Raw genomic sequence first — 23,094 nt, forward strand, 5'->3', positions numbered from 1 at the left:
GTATGATTTTAGTTACAAAAGTATTACCTGTTCCTGCCTTAACCTCTAAAGATCTCACTGTGGTTTCCTCAGAGACTGAAACAGACAGAGACTCAATCCTCTGTGGGCTAGAAGAATAGAAGGCTGTTGGTTTCTTCGTGTGTCTATAGAAACCACACAAAGAAGACCTGTTTTCTCACATACTCCACAAAGCTCATGGCAATTGTGATGATGCCCTGTGGAGGCACTAAGTAAATAAAGCCTTCCCCACTCAGAGGCAACCTGAAAACCCAACATCATTCCTTGGCAGTTCTCAGATAAGCAGCAAGACTCAAGCACCAACAGTGAATCCAGCCATCCTGTAGAAGCAGTCACTTTTTCTGCATGAAGATTACTGAGGTCCTTGGACAGTCATCTCTAGGCATCTAGATTTCCTGATCGGCTCTCTGAATATCTAACATTTTCAGTGCTTGTTAACTTTCCTGCCTCACTTGCATATCATGCAAAAATGCCTTTTACTCTCTGAATGTTCAAATACTTCTCGCTGATAATTTTAAATAGTAGTATAATCTGAAGGAAATATATTAATGCCAATTAGCACATTATGAATCAATATATTAATCAGTATGTAAATGTTTTTAACTGATAGCTTTTTTTTAGATTTGTATTTCTTTGTTTGAAAGGCAGAGTTACAGAGAGGCACAGGCAGAGACAGAGAAAGAGAGAGAAAGAGAGGTCTTTCATCCTCTGGTTCACTTCCCAAATAGCCAAAATGGACAGAGCTGGGCCGATAAGAACCCAGGAGACAAGGGATTATTCCAGGGCTCCCCTGCAGGTGTAGGGGCCCAAGGACTTGGGACATCTTCTGCTTTCCCAGGCCATAGCAGAGAGCTGGATCAGAAGTGGAACAGCTGGGACTTGAACTGGCACCCATATGGAATGCTGACACTGCAGGTGGCAGCTTTACCTGCTATGCCACATTGCCGGCCCCAGTAGCTTTTCTTTAAGAGAAAGGGATGTGTGTGAGCAAGTGACTTCCTGGTAAGCATTTAATATTAATAAAATAAGGTAGAGTTTTATTTAAAAAACAGAGCTTAAAGTGTCATATATACAGGTAAGTCAAATAAGTGTACAAATGCTAATTTATTTCATGCATTTCATGAGGTCACACAAAAGCTGAGCAATGAGTGTTTGCTAGGAGTTTTGATCCTTGATAGCTGCACTCTCAGAACAATATTAGATAAATAATAAGAATTCAATAAATATCTGCAAATTATTTGTTTTCCAACAACCTGAGCATGGCACTTATCATTAGAATCCTGGTAGAAATCCAATGCAAATAGGATTTTTTTCATAAATTTTGTATTGTTTAGTTTATCATTTTATGGCCATTTAAGCTGAGGATTATTGCTCATCCCTGTTACTCCAAGAAAAAAAATAATTTCTATAGAAGATTATAACGAAATTTAAGCATGAGGAAGCAATATTACATTTGTACTTGTGTTTTCACTGTGTGATCATGGAGATGTAAAGATTAATTCAAATCTCTCAGGGAATTCATAGATCCCTTCCTTGCTGCACCATTCCTCACAGGAGTCATGTGGTTACTGCCAGTCATCTGCAAACACAGTGCCTAAGATTGTGCTCTACACTGTCACTCAATATTGGGTCAAATTCAACAATAACATCCTGTTTTTATGTAGGTAATGATATGACACAAAACTATCCAGTCATTCACATAGGTCACCATATAAATATAGATAATGGTAAACCAAACAACAAAAAAATAAGATGTGAGGTTGAAAATCAGTCTTCACACTTAGATGAGAAGACATTTTGTTAGATATTTGTTGTGGAATTGACTGTCTTGGCAGAGGTGCAAAGTGTGTTTAGACAGCAAAGAAGTGAATGGCCAAGAGAGTAATTGGCGAATGATGTATTATTCTCTTAATGAAACTTTGTAACCAAAGATTAGACTTAATTAGACTTAAATGCAATTTTAGAACTTTGGCATGTGCATCAGTCAGAGTTCATTGTTTCTGGAAAAAAAAACACACAAGGAATAACTGAATAATATAAGAGAAGTAGAATTTGTTTGAAGGATATGGAGTAAGACAATGATTCAGACTAAAACTGAATCTTTAGTTTAAAAGAGGACAGGATATTTATTTTGAAGTTTTAGCCTCCATTAAAAATATTAACAATATGTAGAAAGTGCTGTGGCACAGTGAGTTAAGTCACTGTCTGTGGCACTGGCATCCCATATAAGCAACAGTTTGAGTCCTGGCTACTCCACTTCTGGTCCAGCTCCCTAATAATGGCCCCTGGAAAGCAGTGGAGGATGGCCCAAGTGCTTAGGCCCCTGCTACCCACGTGGGAGACTCCAATGGAGTCCTGGCTCTTAGCTTTGGCCTAGCCCAGCCTCAGCTGTTGTAGCCATTTGAGAAGTGAACCAGCAGATTCCCTCTCTCTCTCTTTTTCTGTCATTCTGCCTTTCAGATAAAAAAAAATCATTTTTAAAAAGACATGTATATGCATATATGTATATATGTTAAATTTTTCTGTTAGGATTATAAGATAAAATATTTAAATATTCATATGAAAACTCACTGCCACTGTCTCTAAACATTTTTCTGACTTATAAAAGTGTATCAGGCGGCCGGTGCCGCGGCTCACTAGGCTAATCCTCCACCTTGTGGCGCCAGCACACCAGGTTCTAGTCCCGGTCGGGGCACCGGATTCTGTCCCGGTTGCCCCTCTTCCAGGCCAGCTCTCTGCTGTGGCCAGGGAGTGCAGTGGAGGATGGCCCAAGTCCTTGGGCCCTGCACCCCATGGGAGACCAGGATAAGCACCTGGCTCCTGCCATCGGATCAGCACGGTGCGCCGGCCGCAGCACGCCTACCACGGCGGCCATTGGAGGGTGAACCAACGGCAAAAGGAAGACCTTTCTCTCTGTCTCTCTCTCTCACTGTCCACTCTGCCTGTCAAAAAAAAAAAAAGTGTATCAAGCAAGTTAACAAAAATCTGCGTTTAAATATTCGTCTTAAACCATGAATTTTAACTCAGTTTCCTCTGTCTTAGGGGTATGGCAGACAATCTGACATCCATTACAGAGTTCATCTTACTGGGATTTCCCCTTGGCCCAAGGACTCAGATGTTCCTCTTTGGGCTCTTCTCTCTATTCTATGTTCTCACCCTGCTGGGCAATGGTGTCATCCTGAGACTCATCTGGTTGGATCCCAGACTTCACACCCCCATGTACTTCTTCCTCTCAAATCTGGCCATTGTTGACATTGCTTATGCCTGCAACACGGTGCCCCAGATGCTGGTAAACCTTCTGAATCCCTCCAAGCCCATCTCCTTTGCTGGCTGTGTAACACAGACTTTCCTCTTTTTGACATTTGCTGTCACAGAATGTCTTCTCCTGGTGGTGATGTCCTATGATCGCTATGTGGCCATCTGCCACCCCCTCCGATATTCTGCCATCATGAGTTGGAGAATGTGCGTCACCCTGGTCATCACTTCCTGGGCCATTGGAGTCCTTCTGTCCCTGATTCATCTAGTGTTACTCCTACCATTGCCTTTCTGTAGGTCTCAGAAAATTAATCACTTTTTCTGTGAAATCATGGCTGTGCTCAAACTTGCCTGTGCAGATACCCACATCAATGAGAACATGGTCCTAGCTGGAGCAACTTCTGTGCTGGTGGGACCCTTCTCCTCAATTGTAGTTTCCTATGTGTGCATTCTCTGTGCAATCCTTCAGATCAAGTCTGGGGAAGGTCAAAGGAAAGCCTTCTCCACTTGCTCCTCCCACCTGTGTGTGGTTGGACTCTTTTATGGCACAGCCATTATCACCTATGTTGGACCCAGATATGGGAGCCCCAAAGAGCAAAAGAAATACCTCCTGCTATTTCACAGCCTCTTCAATCCCATGCTCAATCCCCTTATTTATAGTCTTAGAAACTCAGACGTAAAGAATACATTAAAGAGAGCACTAGGAATGGAGACCGATATATGAAAAGATTATGACATTGTGGTTCAAAGTGACCTATCATGTTGTTTTTTCAAGTGGTTCCTTATCTTATTCAGCATGAGAATTAGCTGAAACACTTAGAATAGCGATATCCACCACCTTACCCTTAGATGACTGATTCAGTAAATATAAGATGATTTCTAGAAATCTGTATCTTCATATAACTAGTACTCCAACAGTATTTTTTTTTTCACTTTGTGTTGCTATATGGGGGCAAACTTTTGAAATCGTTACCTAATATATACTAAACTGATCTTCTGTATATAAAGAGAATTGAAAATGAATCATGATGTGATTGGAAGGGGAGTGGGAGCGGGAAAGGGGAGGGTTGTGGGTGGGAGGGAAGTTTTGGGAGGGGGAAGCCATTGTAACCCATAAGCTGTACTTTGGAAATTTATATTCATTAAATAAAAGTTTAATAAAAAAAAGAAATCTGTATCTTCAAATATTATCAATAGCAAATTGTAGTGTGTTAGTGCATATGAGACCCAGGACCTGGAAGCCAGAAATCCAGAACAACACTCTTTATAATATCTCCTAAATATTCCTCAAAATACTAGTCCCTCAAGAGTACTCTTTAATCTACTTTTATTTTAATTGACCTAGTGTAATTTTGGATATTTGTGGGGTACTGTAAGACACTTCGATATATATATATATATATATATATATATATATATACACACAATGTGTAATGATCATCTCAGGGTACTTGGCCTATCACCCCAGGCATTTATCATCATGTTGTGTTGGAAACATTCAAAAAGCTTCTCCACTAGATATTTTGAGATATTCAGTTAATTACTGTCAGTCATTCCAGAGAAGTTTAAAATGAATTCTGTGGTCAATAAGTTTGAGATTACTGCATAGTCGATGCCTCATTTTAGGGCTGACTAATGAAAACTGTAAAAATTCCTTTGGTAACGAAGAATTCTATTCTGGTTTTAGGCCAGTATGTTCCAAATTTATTTGATCACATACAAAAACATTTTTCATAATACTAATTAACAGTTTCCTGGAATAGGAGATCCTGATCTTGATTGACTCATTGTGAATACTTCCTGTAACCACTTTCTAGGCTAGAATGTCATTTCCCCTGCAAGTTAAGCATCTGAAAAGGATGCAGATCCGAGCACAGTGCCCCAGGTTGGACTCATAATCTCTGTTCTGTTGGACACAGAAAATGTCTGTTGCTAGTCATCAGTGGAGAATTCCCTAGAGATAATGTATCCACTCTCTCCTTCACCATTAGTCAGCACTCTCAATGAAGTCTCAAGGATAACCTCATTCAATTTCACAATCTTCCAAATTTGGCATTTAAAAAAATGTCTATATACATTTATCTCTGTCCATTATATTAAGTTAATCTTATTTTTCAGTCTCAGAATTTTAAAGATAAAAGCAGCTTCTTACAGAACTCTGGAAAAATTCCCAAACCTACTACTTACAAGGTTAAAAGATGTGTCAGTTTGATATACTAGAGGAAACCTAGTTTTGAGGTAATACATTTTCTTAGACTTTATTATATATCATAAACACTTATTTTAGGTCCCTATTATCTTAGTTCACATTTGTTTATTTTTATACCTTGAAATTATTTTTATAACTGATGGCTATGTAGTATTGAATATAAAAACTATGTTCTAAAATGTTCATGAACACTATCTTAGTTTGCTAACAAATTTTTTTTTATCTAACTTCCCTGATTTCCATACTTTCCACAGGTCACCTAGAACAAAGAAAACAAGTCCCAATATTTATTAAAAGTTCTGATGTTTATGACTCAAGATTTTGATTTGGATGGGGGCTGTTTCTGGTATCTCTGTGTTTCTTCTAGCACTAGGTGCATACAGTTGGATAATAGGCCAGCACATAAAAACACAGATTTTCCCCGACTTCATGGCATTATCCCAGCATGTCAGGGATCACATTATAAGGAACTAATTAATTTATAAATTGCATAACTAATTGATATGAGATTAGCAAAATCACATGCTAACCCCTTGATGTGCCATAAAAAAAAAAAAACCACAGTGAAACATAAGTAAATAGGACAATATCTAAAGTGAAAATGTTCTCACTCTAGAAGGGGCAGGAAACTTCCAGAAGAACTTGTCTTGGGAAAGGATCTTTCCTCCCTTCCCATGAGGAGCCACACTCAAAATATCTGCTTTCAGAAGACAGATTAAAGCATACTCCCTTCAACAGAAATCCTACAATGGTGGTAGATGCCCTAGAAAGTCCTCTCCTCAGAGAGATGCTAATAAGTCCCACTGGGACCACTTGGCCCCTGCTTGGGTTCCCCAGTCTGCTCCATGCCTCCTTAACCAACTTGCCACCTCTCACACCTTGGAACATTACTTGAAATCAGTTGGTTTTTCAGGTCCTTTCTTCCCTCTTCTACTGAAGCACAAGGGACCCAGATTACTTCAGGGAGATGCTGAACTAACACAGGTGAATACTCAGAGCTTGTTGATAGTCCCACTAGCCCTGATTCCCGACAGGTTTACCTGAACCATCTGGAGATTGAAGAAAATAGGATTCACAAAATTCAAATAATGCTATGTATTTGAGGACTGTAATGAGAGATGTTGTTTCAGGGTGTGCTCTGTGGCTATCTGTGTTTCCTGATTGTGCATCCTGCTAGGAATGAGAACAGAAACAGCAAAACAGTCTTCTTCCCAGCAGATGTAGTCACACATGAGGTTTCGTGGCCCAGCTTGCCAGTGAGCCCTCAAGACCTGCCAACTAGGTTGATCCTACCAGTGAATAAAACCTCCTTTTCTGAGAATTCTTGACTTTAGTTAGGAATAGAAGTGAGGGTTCTGTGGCTGTCACAGAAGCTCTGAGAAAACAAGATCCTGGTTCCAACATTCAGGTGCTTCCCTCTCTCAGATTGGTGAGTCCAAATGTGGAAAGTAACCTGTTTGCCTTATTTAGACATGCTATAGCACCAAGTCTTTGGTGAACTATCACTCCATTACTGCCACTCTTCAGTTAAATATCAAGAAGAAATGTAAATGACTTCCATTGATACTAAACATAAATACTCAACATTCATATTCTATATTGTATAAGTTCCTGAGGAAAGATACACTTTTGATGGAAAATTTATATCAAATATTGAGGATTTCACTAGCATTTTTTCATTTATGAGAAAGCATCTATATAATAAATATTTACTTGGGAAAGGTTATAGTAAAAGAATAAGCAAGAAATTCCTGTGTAAAAAAGAGGTGAAATATATAAAATAATTTTCCTAGCCAAATGAATTATAAGAGAATATATTTACATTTTGGGAAATTTTACATATGTTTATTTTATAAATTGTGCATTTAATTCTTGTCAACATAGCCACAATACATAAAAAGTCTAAATTTATTGCAGTGGAATATGAAGTCAAATGGACACTAAATCTATGTCTTATCTTTCATTAAGAATAGCATTAAAGGTAGTATCAGGTAACTAGAATGTACTGAAGATATGTATAAATGTTATATTTTCTGCAGCCTGGAGGTTTAGTCTTTGAGGTCAGGATAGAAAAGATAGTATGGAAAACGGACCAAGGTGCCCAAAGTGAGAGAATGATTGAGATAGTCAATGATGCTTTAAAGTTTTTTTTTTTTACAGGATTTTTGCATTGAATGTCTTTTACTATTTTGTTCATCTCTGCTGTTCCTCCTAAGCCCATTTACCCAACAAAAGCTTCCCAAGTTCAGAACCATCAACCTGCTACACTCTGTGCTCCTACAGTGCCCAGTGCATAAGAAGCATTCAACAGCTATGTTCAGTTATTATGAAGTTTTACAAATTATTGGATAAGCTATAGTTACATGAAAATGATTCTGTGTTCTTCATGATCCACAGTAGTATCTATATCCACTTATTTAAACCCTTTTTTCACAAGAAAACTTTGTAAAGACTTGTCTTTTAACTATGTAAGCAGTAAGATGAATTAGTTTTCAGTTCTCCCATGTGTCTTACAAATAAACAGCCCAGCAGTTCAGATGTGCTATAAATTAATAATGGTTGGTCGTTTTATTGATTCTGCTTTACTTATGCCCACTGCTTCACAAACAAACCTGCCAATTCATCAGACTGAGATTTATTTTTTTAAATGTGGGGTCCATCAAAATTCTGGTGCTTAGATATTTACCTTAGAAATTGAGTCAGCTGATCATTAACCAGGTAATTTTCATTTTTAATTATTTTTATTTGGATTTTTAATTTTTAATTTTTATTTATTTATTTGAGAGGTAGGAGATTGCATTCCCATCTACTGGTTCATTCCCTCAAATGCCCACAACAGCTGGAGCTGAGCCAGGATGACACTGCCAGTTGGGGACAATCTAGATCTTGCATGTGGGTGACAGGAACCCAACCACTTGGGCCATCACTGCTGCTTCCCAGGGTCTGCATCAGCAGGAAACTGGAATCAGGAGCTGGAGTCAGGATTCAAATCCAGGTACTCCAGTGTACTACATAGGCATCTTAGGCCGAATACCTGCCTTTGCCTTTTTTATGTTCTGAAATTGTACATGCATAAATGTACATACATCAATGCCTAAAAGTTATAATTGGAACTAGAATATATTTCAGTGTGGAGCTGCTTCCTTCACTCCCATTAGTCCCATGGAAATTCAATCTCTAGCATTCACTTCATTGTTCTTAACTAATATTAGCTATGCCACATACATATAAAATAAAAAAGTATATAAAACAGAAGTCCATCAAAATTCAAGTGTTTAAACACTTTGTGAATACTTCACTTGTTCTTATCAATTTTTCAAAATTCTATTTTAATACAGATCCCCAGGTATGAAAACATCCAGAATTGCAGTATTTCATTTCCTTAGGGAAAAATGGACTGAACCTGGCATAATTATAGTAGACTGTGTTTTAACTAGATTTACTACAAGAACATCAATACCTAGCTGTTCGTTCACTTGCTTATATTTATTCATTTATTTGTCATTCCACAAATGTTAAACAGCCAGGTATTTAAAGATAAATAATACCATGCCATTGCTTTAAAATAAATCAAGAGTGAGACAAACGGGGCTACTGTGCTGAAGAAATATCAATGTGTTCCGACTCCTTCATCTGTCTTTCACATTGGATATGAAAAAATCATGGCTTGCACTGTATGTTTTTTCCATCTGTGTTTTCATCTTCAGGGAAATGAAGAAAAATTGCGAAAAGAAATTACTGTTTTGTAAGTAGGTAGATGTGAACATATCCTTCACAGCCAAATATTTTCCTGTGCCTTGTTTTTAAAAAATAAATTCACAAAGTTTGTCAATCTTTTCAACATTTTCTTATTACTCTAAACTCACATGAGCCCTGGCATTTTAAGGATTTTTTTTTTTACTTCTTCTCTGTTTTTTGTTTTTTGTTTTTTTTAATGATTGATTTATTTATTTGTAAGACAGAGTAAGAGAGAGAGAGGAAGAGATACAGATAGAGTAAGAGATATTCACTCCCCAATTGCTTCAACAGCCAAAGCTAGCCCAGGTCAAAGCTAAGAGCCAAAACTCCATCCTAGTTCCCCACATTGGTGGCAGGGACTCAAGCACTTGGGCCCAGGCACATTAGCAAGAAGTTGGTTTGGAAGTGGAGCAATCAGGACTCAAACCACTGCTCTGATATGGGATAGTTGTATCACATGCTGTGGCTCAACCTGCTCCACCACAACACCTGCCCCTCATATGAGGATTTTTTCAAAGACATTTTTTGAACTATTTCTGTGTCAAATTCATTTGAACATTTATTTATATTAGATAATTTATTGATTTATTTATTATTAAATATCTCAGTGTTAAGAAGGTATCTAATTCTTTCCCTGCCTTGCTTAAATGAGTTTATAATGATCTAGGTTTGGAAATTTGCTTCAGGAACTGCATCATGCTATTCAAAAACACAATAGGACAGTGCATAAGCCCTGATACCTATGTGTTTAATTATTTAAAATTCAAAATGTAACTGCAAAGTCAGCAAAAAAAAAAAAAAAAAAAAAAAAAAAAAAAAAAAAAAAACTTTGCAAGTTGACACAGTCCTTCTTCATAGAAATATCTGCTTTAGGCCGGCACTGCGGCTCACTAGGCTAATCCTCCGCCTTGCAGCGCCGGCACACCGGGTTCTAGTCCCAGTCGGGGCACCAGATTCTGTCCCGGTTGCCCCTCTTCCAGGCCAGCTCTCTGCTGTGGCCAGGGAGTGCAGTGGAGGATGGCCCAAGTGCTTGGGCCCTGCACCCCACGGGAGACCAGGATAAGCACCTGGCTCCTGCCATCAGATCAGCGCGGTGCGCCGGCCACAGCGCGCCAGCCGCGGCGGCCATTGGAGGGTGAACCAACGGCAAAAGGAAGACCTTTCTCTCTCTCTCTCACTGTCCACTCTACCTGTCAAAAATTTAAAAAAAAAATATCTGCTTTAAAAAATAGCTTATTACCCAATGGTTGACAAATTTGAAATCAGAGTTCTTGCTTGCTAGGGTTTTTGGTTCCTGGTCACCAATCCAAACTGTAGACATTGAATCATCAACTGACTGCGATCCTTGTGCTGGTTGGCTCCCTTGTTCCCTACCCCTTGAAGGTCATCAGTGATGCACTGCCAAATACTATCCTTTTGACCTGATGTCTACACTTCATTTTGATCACCTCCCTTCCTTTTCATGCAGTCTTTTTCCAGGAAAGTACTCTATACTGTTGAGTACATTTAGGTTCACTGAATGAGTCACACCTATAAATTGCATCAAAACACCTGCAGTGGATTTTCAGAGGCCCCCAAACTCTCTAGTTATATGTTTCCTGAAGTGTTCTTGTTTTCTGCCTTTGGGCTGTTACTCTCATTGCTTACATATAGGTTTTCAGGTTAGTTATCAGAATTCAACCCTGTCTCTTATACTCAATTTCCTTGGAGAGCATTCCTTGACATCTGCAATGGTATTAATGATAGTTAAAGCAGGAACTGGCCAAAAACAGTAAAGTTCCTTGTACTACAATGTTTCTCACACAAAAAGTAGCCAACTCTTAAGTTATTTTGCTCTTGCAATGTCACTGAGAAATATTTTTTAGTTAGAAGCTAATCCAGTTTATTGAGGAAACTATGACCCAAAGTAAAAATGCAATCAATTCAGCATTCTGCCAATTCCTAGACTAAGTATATTTCCATTATTTTTGTTGGTGCTGTCATTTCATTTGTCAGGCAACAAATAAACTAAGTTATCCATTTGTCAATGATTTGTTTCATTTAGCTTTTTTTTTTTTTTGGGGGGGGGGGGAGAGGCAGAGTGGACAGTGAGAGAGAGACAGAGAGAAAGGTCTTCCTTTTTTCCATTGGTTCACCATGAAGTGGCTGCTGCGGCTGGCGCACCATGCTGATCTGAAGCCAGGAGCCAGTCTCCCATGTGGGGGCAAGGCCCAAGGACTTGGGCCATCCTCCTCTGCACTCTTGGGCCACAGCAGAGAACTGGACTGGAAGAGTAGCAACCGGGACAGAATCCAGCACCCCGACCGGGACTAGAACCCGGCGTGCCAGCGCCGCAGGCGGAGGATTAGCCTATTGAGCCGCGGCGCCGGCCTCATTTAGCTTCTTATAGAGCAATGACAATTCTTGTTTCTGAGGTCTGGTGCTGTTTCTCAGTTTAAATTAAAATTAATTATATTTTAGACTTTAGGTATAGTACATGTTCAAATATGAAAAAGTTAATTAACAGCATGATGGGTCTATTTCCTCCTTATTTTCATTCTAGGGAATAACCTGTTTCAGTCTCTTGATTCATGAATTTCCTGTCTTGAGAAAATCTGGCAAGGGATGTCTGTACAAACAATGTGTGGAGAATTATGCCTGCAGTTCTTTGTTCACACAGACATTCATAGATACCTATCATACCTACACTCCAAATCTTTGAGCACATGTGGAAATGCACAGATTTATCCTAGTGCATACAGAGGCCAGATTTGCAATACTGGACTGCTTGATGAACCATAAAATTCCCTAATCTTTATGAGCATGAGAAAAATTCCTGTGCTGACTTAATAATTCTGTGAATCAGTCATTTAACCATTTGCCAAATTGCCAAACATAGGTTTGTTTCCATTTTTCAATAATATACATTTTGGATATATTCTAGTATACTCATATATGGCATAAGTGTATGTGTATACACAAATATATACAAATACCTGAGGAATCTTCCAAAAGTTCATGGAAGCTGTATATAATGGAAAACATATGTATGTATTTCAATTTTTATGCTGCAATCAACATTTTAATTCTGTTGTTCCATGAATTTTGAAGGCTCTCATATATAGTACATATATGTATATATATAATTATCATGTATACCATATCCACTGCTTGCTTCTTACTACCTACCTAAAAACATTCCACATTGTATCTAGACCTCACAACGTACCCCATAAATGCATACAATTATGATTTATCAGTTGAAAATATTGGCATTTTAAAGAGTACTGGTTTCATAATTGGCTTCTTGTGAAATCATGTAAGGTACTCTCTAGACTCTAGACAGAATTTATAAACTGGTAGGAAAATAATCATGATAAAGTAAAATCATTTTCTTTTCCAGAACTATTATCAATTGTAGATCTCTTCCATTAATAGCTATTTCTAATAACCAGTAATTTTCTTACAGATTTGCATACATGAAGCTTCCTAGACACTCTGTGATCCATGATTATTTTATTTGCATGGATGTGATATTTCTTAATTCCATCAGAATGTCAATGACTCTAGGTAGCTAATGAGCAGTGACATATTCCTCTTCTAAATATTGAATATCATATTAAGAAATTAGCTTGTGGACAGACACCCAAATGTTTACAGGTAATCATTTATTTATAATTGAGTGAATTCTGAAAGGTCTTTACTAATAATATTCCATATGCTACCAACCTATGTAACAACAACAACAAAATATCTTAAAATAATTTTATCACAGCTATGTGATTCTCTCTTTAATAGTGAAATGAAGGAAAATCAGACAGTGGTCACAGAATTCATCCTATTGGGATTTTGCCTTGGTCCAAGGATTCTCATAATCCTTTTTGGACTTTTCTCTCTCTTCTACATCTTCACCTTGCTAGGGAATGGGGTCATCTTGGGGCTCATCTCACTGGACTCCAGGCTGCACACCCCCATGTACTTCTTCCTCTCAAATCTGGCCATTGTCGATATTGCCTATGCCTGCAACACAGTGCCCCAGATGCTGGTGAACCTCCTGAAACCACTCAAGCCCATCTCCTTTGTGGGCTGCCTAGCACAAACCTTTCTCTTTTTGACTTTTGCTCACATTGAATGTCTTCTCCTGGTGGTGATGTCCTATGATCGATATGTGGCCATCTGCCACCCGCTCCGATATTCTGCCATCATGAGCTGGAGAATCTGCATCACTCTGGCTGTCACTTCCTGGGTCTGCAGCTCACTCCTGGCCCTGGTCCATTTAGTTCTCATCCTGAGGCTGCCCTTCTGTGGGCCTCATGAAATCAATCACTTCTTCTGTGAAATCCTGTCTGTCCTCAAGCTGGCCTGTGCTGACACAACGCTCAACCAAGTGGTCATCTTTGCAGCCTGTGTGTTCATCTTGGTGGGGCCCCTGTGCCTAGTCCTGGTCTCTTACACCTGCATCCTGGTTGCTATCCTGAGGATCCAGTCCAGGGAGGGCCGCACAAAGGCCTTCTCCACGTGCTCCTCCCACCTCAGTGTGGTGGGGCTCTTCTTTGGCAGTGCCATTGTCATGTACATGGCCCCCAGATCCAGCCACCCTGAAGAGCAGCAGAAGATCCTTTTCTTGTTTTATAGTTTTTTCAACCCTATGCTGAACCCCCTCATCTACAGCCTGAGGAACGCAGAGGTCAAGGTTGCCCTGAAGAGAGCGCTACACAAAGAAAGTAATTCCCTAATGTCAATGACTTTTGAATTGCCAGCCGCAGTCTCCCGGAGTCTTCATTCCTAATTACTGCTGACATCCAGAGAAAATCACTCTTCTCTTCTGCTCTATACTTTAATGACATAAGAATATGCCTACCTCCTTCCTTTGCAAGGAAAGGTTTAGGTGTGTTGCATTCATTGGCTTCCTGTGCAATGTAGTTTAATCAGATAATATTTTACCCCAATATTTCTCATTGAATCTGGGAAATAAAAGTTATTTAAATTCATTTTCAGGGCCCAAAATCTGAATGCAGTCCATCTACTGCCTTAACCTAGTTATATAAACTTACTAACTGCAACTGTCATAAGATTTTTAAGAAAAAAGAAAGCTGCAGTCAAAGGAGGCAATCCACAAAACCCAGAAGCATGTGTCCATTCTCACAAAATTGCCCTTGCCCTGTTAAAAGGTAACTCAGAGTTGTTCAGTTAATTGTATTGTATTCTGTTAAGAAATGTTACATGACCATGTTGACTCACAGAGTTAACTCACAGTCTGAGTGAAAAAACAAAGCATTACAGGAGAGAAGAGAAGGAAAGAAAACCTATAGACTGCATGGGAACAGTAAACATCATCTACTAATTTGTCAGATGGCTAGCTGGTAGCTAGTAAAGGGGAACAAATGACATTCTCTCTCATTAACTGGCTGGAAATGAGTACCAAAGATAAATATTTGGGTTGTTTATGGATTTTTCAGAAAGTTTGATGGTTATACATAAGCACAGACTATATGTGTTTTGTAGTTTGTTTTTTTTTTCCAGTGCCTCTCCACCAACACTTTTACTTTCGTTAATGTAGATATATATATCACTTTCCTCATTAGGATATCTTACTCTTGAAATGTGAAATTTTCCAAATATGATAAACTCCTAGCTGCCTACTGAGCCATGATGGTGGATTGGTTTTTGCTGATTCAATCTGTTTCATAACCAGTGGGTAGAGATGAGTCCCCATACATTTTAGGTGACTTCCCTAAGATTAGAATGGACACCTGCGGGCCTGCGCTGCGGCTCAATAGGCTAATCCTCAGCCTGCGGTGCTGGCACAACGGGTTCTAGTCCTGGTCGGGTTGCCGGATTCTGTCCCAGTTGCCCCTCTTCCAGGCCAGCTCTCTGCTGTGGCCCAGGAGTTCAGAGGAGGATGGCCCAAGTGCTTGGGTCCTGCACCCGCATGGGAGACCAGGAGAAACACCTGGCTCCTGGCTTCGGATCAGCATGATGCGCCGGCCGCAGTGCGCCAGCTGCAGTAGCCATTGGAGGGTGAACCAACAGCAAAAGGAAGACCTTTCTCTCTGTCTGTCTCTCTCTCACTGTCCACTTTGCCTGTCAAAAAAAAAAAAGAATGGACACCTGCATCCAGAGTCATTTTCAGTTTCAGTCTAAAGGTAAACAAAATGTTGCTCAGAATAACTGTGTGTTCACTTGGGAGTTGACAAGTACTGAACCCAACTCTTAATTACCATGTGTGGGTGGAGAAACCAAGACAGAGCTGGCTGAATTTAAAAACAAAATGAGTTTTTATAATAGCTGACAACTTGATTAATCACTTACTCAGCTGCATCTACTATATATTGATAGCATGTTACATGTATCATTTGATTCAGTCATCAAACAAAATCCATTAAGAAAATTCTATTATCAGTCTATTTTTATAACATGTCCATACCAGAAAGTAGCTCACCTTAGACTGGTACTTAAACAATGGCTCTCAAGTCCCCTACACTTTGCCCCTACAATGCATAGTAGTACCCGAGTTGTCAGTGTTATCAAATAAAAAACAAGGGTAATTTACCCCAAGATAGGATGTGTCAAGTGAAAGAGTTCTTTATGGCCTAAAAGGTTCTAAGGTGAACTAATCTGTCTTACACGGCCCAGAGGACCAGAAATCATATGAGATGCTTATGCAGATTCATGTAAAAGTAATGGATTTTAGAGGAACACAGAATATGTAGATAAAAATAAACATTTTCATTGAGTTTAGAGACTTAGTTCAGCTGAAACCTGAAATCAACACATGCAGTCTGCAGTCACTCCTTTCTCTCTCTCTCTTTGTGCATATGTATTACTGAAGCTTACTATCTTTGGGCCAGTTGCTAATCATTTCACATGTATTATCTGATTTAATCATCCAAACAATCCTTTGAACTAGAAGATAATCAAAGTCTTACTTTACAAATATATGGAAGCTGGGGTACAGAAAAGTTGATGATGTACCCCAAAGCTAACAAGTACTCAGACCAGGATCAAACTAAGGCAATCTAATTTCTAACTCTGTAGTCATAACCAGCATGTACCATGGCCACTACAGAGCATATCAGCAGAGACAACATGAGAGTGAAACAAAACAAGTGATTATGATGCAGTGAGGGGCACATGGCTTTAAGAAGGGGCTTACACCTGCTAAAGAAAGCAACTTGCATCTGAACTGATAATGTGGAAAGAGTATGGTAGCAAGAAACCAATGTGGCTCCAATGGTTGGAGGTGCACCTCCAGGAGGACACTAGTGATGAGTTGGGCAGTAAAACAGAAAGCAATAGGAGAGATGGTTGATGTTGTTTTGCCTTGGTGCTTTGTCAATGGAGTAGAGTTAGAATGGTTGTTTTTTAGCATTTTATCTAAAAATAGTCCTTTCCCAAAACAGATATTCAGATTTCAATTCCATTAATCAAAATTATTGGTTTATCAGGTAGTATTTACAGAACAATCCTCAGATAGGTATTTCACATATGAGATAGGGAGCTCCATGAAGGCAGGAACTGAAATCTGCTCATTGCCTATGGGCAACATTATCACATTACAGAAGCTCCAGACATGCAAATTCAGGGGACTTTAACTATTATATGAATATTTAGACACATTTTTCTTTTTTTAAGATTTATTACTTATTTGAAAGTCAGAGTTACACACAGAGAGGAGAGGCAGAGAGAGAGAGAGAGAGAGAGAGAGAGAGAGAGAGAGAGTTCTTCCACCCTCTAATTTACTATCCAATTGGCTGCAATGGATGGAGCTGCACTGATCCGAAGCCAGAAGCCAGGAGCTTCTTTCGGGTCTCCCACGCAGGTGCAGGGGCCCAAGGACTTGGGCCATCTTCTACTGCTTTCCCAGGTCATAGCAGAGAGCTGGATCAGAAGTAGAGCAGCCAAGGCTCGAACCGGCGCCCATATGGGATATTGGCACTGCAAGCATTGGCTTTACCCACTACACTACAGTACCAGCCCCAACACATTTTTCAGTATTAAACTATTATTTGATTTCTACAATTTTAGAATCACTTTATTTGTGGAATATAAAATAGCAGAAAATATTTTGTAGCTAAAAATTAGTACTTGTTACTTGCCAGAAAGTATGTTAAGGTATTTTGATGTAATCCTCACATCAGTACTATGAAGAAGTGCTAATAATAAGCTCATTGATAGAAGAAACTGAAGTTTAGAGAAGTAATTTAATGTCACAAAAATAGCAGGTGATACATTCATGATTCTAGCCCAATCTCATCTAGAATATGAACTTTTTTAAAGGACCTATTGATATTTATATCCTTAATATCTAGACCAGCCCTATTTCATAAAGTCACACAACGTTGAATGAAAAAAGAAACAAATGACCATTTAGAGAGAACTTCCACGTTGATTATGGCCTTGTCTAAATAAGGTCAGAGTCCCTATCGGAATAAGATCAAGGTCGGCGAACCCTAAAGGCTTCCATAGCCTTGGCACCTTATGACTAGAGCCTAGGGAGATTACTGACGTCATAAACAAGAGTGTCAAATTGTTGAGTCAACAACAGGAGTCACTGTGTACTTACATCTCATGTGGGATCTGTCATTAATGTGTTGTCCAATGTGAAGTGATGCTATAACTAGTACTAAAACAGTATTTTTACACTTTGTGTTTCTGTGTGGGTGCAAACTGATGAAATCTTTACTAAGTATATACTGAATCAATCTTCTGTATATAAAGATAATTGAAAATGAAAAAAAAAACAACCTGGTGTTAAATTGGAAATTGCATAGAAAATTAATTTTTAAAAAATATATCATGTAGGATCTCTGTCTTTAATGTGCTGTACACTGTTATTTAATGCTATAACTAGTACTCCAACAGTATTTTTCCACTTTGTGTTGCTATGTGGGGGCAAACTGTTGAAATCTTTACTTAATATATACTAAACTGATCTTCTGTATATAAAGAGAATTGAAAATGAATCTTGATGTGAATGGAAGGGGAGAGGGAGCGGGAAAGGGGAGGGTTGCGGGTGGGAGGGAAGTTATGGTGGGGGGAAGCCACTGTAATCCATAAGCTGTACTTTGGAAATTTATATTCATTAAATAAAAGTTAAAAAAAGATAAAGAAAGAAAAATAAATAAATATAAATAAATAAATAAGGTCTGAGTTTGTGAACTCAAGAGGCATCCATAGCCTTGGCAGCTCGACAAGAGCCTTGGGTGATTACTGACATCATAAGTAAGAGTGTCAATTGTTAAATCAACGGGAGTCACTGTGCACTTAACTCCCCATGTAGGATCTTTGTCTTTAATGTGTTGTACTACGCAAATTAATGGTAAAACTGGTTTTCAAACAGTACTTTATACTTTGTGTGTCTATGTGGGTGCAGTCTGTTGAAATCTTTACTTAGTATATACTAAGTTGATCTTTTGCATATAAAGATAATTAAAAATGAATCTTAATGAAGAATGGGATGGAAGAGGGAGTAGGAGATGGGATGGTTTGCAGGTGGGAGGGTGGTTATGGGGGGGAAAACAGCTACAATTCAGAAGTTGTACTTTCGAAATTTATATTTATTAAATAAAAGTTAAAAAAAGAAATGAATGACCATTTAACTCAAAATCTTACCCAAAAAATGTTACTCCATCATATATATAACTTAAATATGGCAGTTATTAGTCATCACTTTCAGTTCTAAATATAGTCAGACTTACAAAAGTTTCTTCTGGGAGTGCATATATTACATCTCACTAGCAGTGACAACCAAGAAATTGAAAACATATTAAGAGGAGCTTTAATATTTTTAAAAATTATGGTGATGTTCAAATATTCCATTTTATTGTATAAAACAGAGACAATGAATGATGTGTTATGCCAAAATGCTAAGCACTGTGATGATGGTATGCCATATTGGCATGTGTGCTAGCATAGTAGCCATCTAGAGGGTGTTAATACTCACGCAAAATAGAGATCTTACAGTTTTCACTACTGAAAGTGGTAGGATGGGACTCTTAATGGGAATCAATTCGCAAGCTACTTGAATTTGTCTCCCATGGAGTCTTTGGCATGGGGAATGGGCACTATTACCACTGACCTATAGGACAATCGTTTGCTATGTATTGTAGACCAGAACCTCTCAAATTTTAGCATACATACAGCTCATCTTGGAATCTTGCAAAAATACCGGTTCTAAGGCAGCAGATCTGAATGGAATGGACAGAGACTTGCATTTCTAACCATTTCTCATGTATTTGATGCCACTGATCCACAGGCCATACTTTGAATGCTAATGATAATGAGAAGCACTTTTAAATCTCTGGTTCTTATGAAAAGTGGGAGAAAAACACAAGTGGGGAGACAGGAAAGAGATTTTTATGGGAAATTTTAGGAGACTTAAAGAAAATTAAAAATGGGGAAAGTAGGGCCAGCATTGTGGCATAGCTGGTAAAGCACCCACATGCTGACATCCCATATGGGCACCAGTTCTAGTCCTGACTGCTCCTCTTCCAATCCAGCTCTCTGTTGTGGCCTGGCAAAGCAGTAAAAGATGGCCCAAGCCCTTGGGCCCCTGCATCCACATAGGAGACCCAGAAGAAGCTCCAGGCTCCTGGCTTTGGATCGGCCCAGATCCGGCCATTGGAGCCATTTGGGGAGAGAACCAGTGGATGGGAGATCTGTCTCTCTCTCTGTTTCTCTACCTCTGCCTCTCTATAACTCTGCCTTTCAAGGAAATAAATAAATATTTTTGTAAAAAAAAAAAAAGAAAGAAGGAATGGAGAGAGTATGTCAGAAAAGAGATTCAGAGAAAGAAAGATATATCAAAACAGACTTTGATATAGAGACGTACAGGAACAAGGAGGCAGGAGACAGCCATCAAGAGAAACTAGAGAAGGGCTTTATTGAGCTTGTTAGTTGTAACAGATTTTCGAATTAATTGCAGATAAACCATCTAGTACTTCAGTTTGGACTGGGACTTTAAAAATAATTCTCTCTTCAGGAGCACTATGTGACATTTACCCAAAATCTTAAGAGTTTGTCAGCTGTCAGATCTTAAGTTTTACTTTCTAGAACATAAGTCTCATCTAGTACTGACACTTTTGTTCATGTGTAAAGAAATCATTTCTTTTTTTAAAAGATTTATTTATTTATTTATTTATTTGAAAAGCAGAGTTACAGAGAGGCAGAGTCAGAGAGAGAGAGAGAGATAGAGAGAGAGAGAGAGAGATCTTCCATCCGCTGGTTCACTCCCTAGATGGCCTCAATGGATAGAGCTCCAAAGCCAGGAGCCAGGAGCTTCTTCTGGGTTTCCCATGTGGATGCAGGGGTCCACGCACTTAGGCCATCTTCCACTGCTTTCCCAGGCCATAACAGAGAGCTGGTCGGGAAAGGAGCAGCCGGTACTTGAACTGGTGCCCATATGGAATGCCGGCACTGCAGGTGGCAGCTTTACACACTATGCCACAGTGCTGGTCCCAAGATCATTTCAACCTTAGCTACTCACTGTGAATTCTTGGATATTTTGGATGATTTATTAGTCATCAAATAATTTGACAAATATTTAAAAGACTGACTTGTATGTGCATAGAACATATAGTATTTAAAGCAGAAAACAATGCCTGTATGATATATTTGTAACTGGTTCTGTTTAATTTATTTGTTAGCCTCTCCATTCACTTCTGCAAATGACTGAACAAATTTAGAACATTTGAGTTCAAGTAAGATGCTTTTGGTATCATACAGGATGAAATAAAATATAAAGGAAAAATAAAATTGAAGTATCTTTCAAGTATGCAGCACTTAAACATTTTTAGAGATTGTACAGTTATTCTTATCAAACATCAGAAAATATTTTCATTTTTGGCTTGACAGGACTATCCTTAGTTAGGTACAATTATAGAAGGCAAGATTTAAGCAAGCTAGAAATTCCACATTCAATCCAAATGTTATTCCAAAAGTCAGTACTTAGGTATGCATTCATTCATTCATTTGAACTATTCATTCATTTACTTACTCAACACACACTTACTATGTATCAGAACTTTTTAAAAATGAGTTTGGTAGCTTTGGGATCCGCAAGGAGGGAAGGCCTACACTTCCGGGAATGGAGAGTCCCTACCCACACTTCTGAGGAAGAAAAGTCCTTGTCAAGGTCCCCGTGGGAGCCTAAAGGTCAACCAGTGAGGTTCAGACCCGCCTCAACCTTTAACCCCCATGCCCTGAATCTATAAAAGGAGTCCTCCAAGCCTCTGACGTGCGACTTCCCCAGCCCCCTGCTCTGTTGCTCTGTTGGGACTGGGGAACCTTGCCCAGGAGCGGAACCCCAATAAAAGCCTGTGAATTGATTGATTCGTCTGCCTATGAAGATTTGTTATGCGCCGGACACCTTGCAGAGTTCACCTGGTCATTGTTCATAAATATTCATTCCTATAAAAAAAAATAAGGTTGGGAACCCATATGGTACTATCCTTAAAGTATCTTAACTTACTTATTAAGCCCTCCTTTCTTTCTTTTTTTTTTTTTTTTTGTTTTGCTTTCAGAGAGTCATACTTTGTAAACAGTTGGGGGTTTTGTCCCTTTATGTAACCACTTGGGAAATTCAAAAGGAAATAATAGAGGACTGAATAGTGATTAAGATTTTTATAAGATGTAGATTCAAATGCATTTTGCAACCAAATATGTTCATGCGTTGTTTCCCAAACAAATTTACAAGACTGGCCTACCACAATGACTTTTTTTCTAGAATCCTGAAATATTTGTAGGCTTTTGTCATGTGTTAGGAAGTTGCAATATTCATTAGAATTTATCTGGGTTTTGCTGATGTTATAATTTATTGATAATGCTTATAAATAAACAATTATATGTGGCCACCAGAGAAGGATATACTGGTGATGTCCTGCAGGGTTCCAATTAGAGGCTCAGAAAAGCTTTTCTTTTATTGTACTTTGATTAAGTTATCTTGACCCAGAGCCTGCTGTTCCATTTGTAGCTCCAGCTGTGAGAAATTTGTTTAGTATAGAAATATGATCCAAACTAAGAAGAGAACAATGAATAAGCCTGAGCAGAATTCATTTGCTTAAAGTGTATTACTAAAAAAATGACTGAGGTCACCATATGGCCTAAAGGTTGTTAGGAAGCCCACATTCCTCATTGGAGCGCCTGGTCTAAGTCCCAGCTCCAGCTTCTGATTCCAGTTTACTGCTATTGCACACACTGGAAGGCAGTAGGTGATGTCTCAGGTACTTGGGTACCTGACACCCCAATGGGAGACCTGGGTTGAATTCCTGACTCAACTTTTTTTTTTAAGGGGAAGGGTTTATTGGGGAACACCCAATAGACCGGAGTGAAGGGACGGCGAAGGAAAAAGAGAAGGAGACTGTAAGAGAGAGAGAGAGAGAGACAGAGGAGGGAGAAGAGAGATGAGAGGAGGAGAGGAACCAAGAGAGGACAAGAGAGCACAGGAGAGAAGGACCAAGAGAGCATGTGTTCAGGAACAGGCCCTTTTAAAACTTTGCCCGAGGGCGGGCAGGGAAGCAGGAGCAGCAAATCCCATTAGGATAGGGGTGGAGCCTAGCTCAGGTAGCTGGGCCATGTGGCCACCTGGCTAAAACTGCGTCAATTTTCTAACATTCCCCCCTTTTGTTTTTTATAAAGCAGGATTTGTATGGGATTACATTACTGACTCAACATTGGGCATAGAAGCAGAGCAGAAGAGGTTAGCCAGAAACATCACTGGCTAGAATTATCTGTCACTGATCTTGCAATCCATCTGGACTGTAGCTATAGCCCTGCCCAGGAGGACAGCAGGCAAGGCTCCCATGGACAGTGTGGGAATGTGCTGGCAATCACTGTTTCTCGTGGTTCACTTCCCTTCTTTGTTCCTCAGTCTGTTTTTCAATACCTCCACACAG

General features: G+C 39.1%; 2 protein-coding genes and 1 long non-coding RNA gene across 4 annotated transcripts in view; all 3 read left to right on the plus strand.

Moving 5' to 3' along the window:
- Positions 1–23,094, plus strand: part of LOC133764287 (uncharacterized) — an 80,489-nt gene that overhangs the window by 31,224 nt on the left and 26,171 nt on the right. The gene's annotated exons all lie outside the window — the stretch shown is intronic.
- LOC133764270 (olfactory receptor 2A7) lies at positions 3,065–7,222 on the plus strand. 2 transcript variants are annotated; one of them, XM_062197952.1, is made up of 2 exons: positions 3,065–3,970; positions 7,205–7,222. In XM_062197952.1, exons 1-2 carry the CDS (start codon positions 3,065–3,067, stop codon positions 7,220–7,222), a joined length of 924 nt encoding a protein of 307 aa, XP_062053936.1. The 2 variants fall into 2 exon arrangements, with proteins under 2 accessions (XP_062053936.1, XP_062053929.1); XM_062197945.1 differs by lacking the exon at positions 7,205–7,222 and having other exon boundaries at positions 3,065–3,997.
- LOC133759589 (olfactory receptor 2A1/2A42-like) lies at positions 13,002–13,988 on the plus strand. The gene has a single exon (XM_062191294.1). The coding sequence runs from the start codon at positions 13,002–13,004 to the stop codon at positions 13,986–13,988; it is 987 nt and encodes a 328-aa protein (XP_062047278.1).

The sequence above is a fragment of the Lepus europaeus genome, chromosome 1, assembly GCF_033115175.1.
Source record: "Lepus europaeus isolate LE1 chromosome 1, mLepTim1.pri, whole genome shotgun sequence".
Lineage (NCBI taxonomy): Eukaryota > Metazoa > Chordata > Mammalia > Lagomorpha > Leporidae > Lepus > Lepus europaeus.

What these genes read in the sequence shown, in the direction of transcription:
- LOC133764270 (XM_062197945.1), top strand. Translation starts at nt 3,065, where the DNA reads ATGGCAGACAATCTGACATCCATTACAGAGTTCATCTTACTGGGATTT.
- LOC133759589 (XM_062191294.1), top strand. Translation starts at nt 13,002, where the DNA reads ATGAAGGAAAATCAGACAGTGGTCACAGAATTCATCCTATTGGGATTT.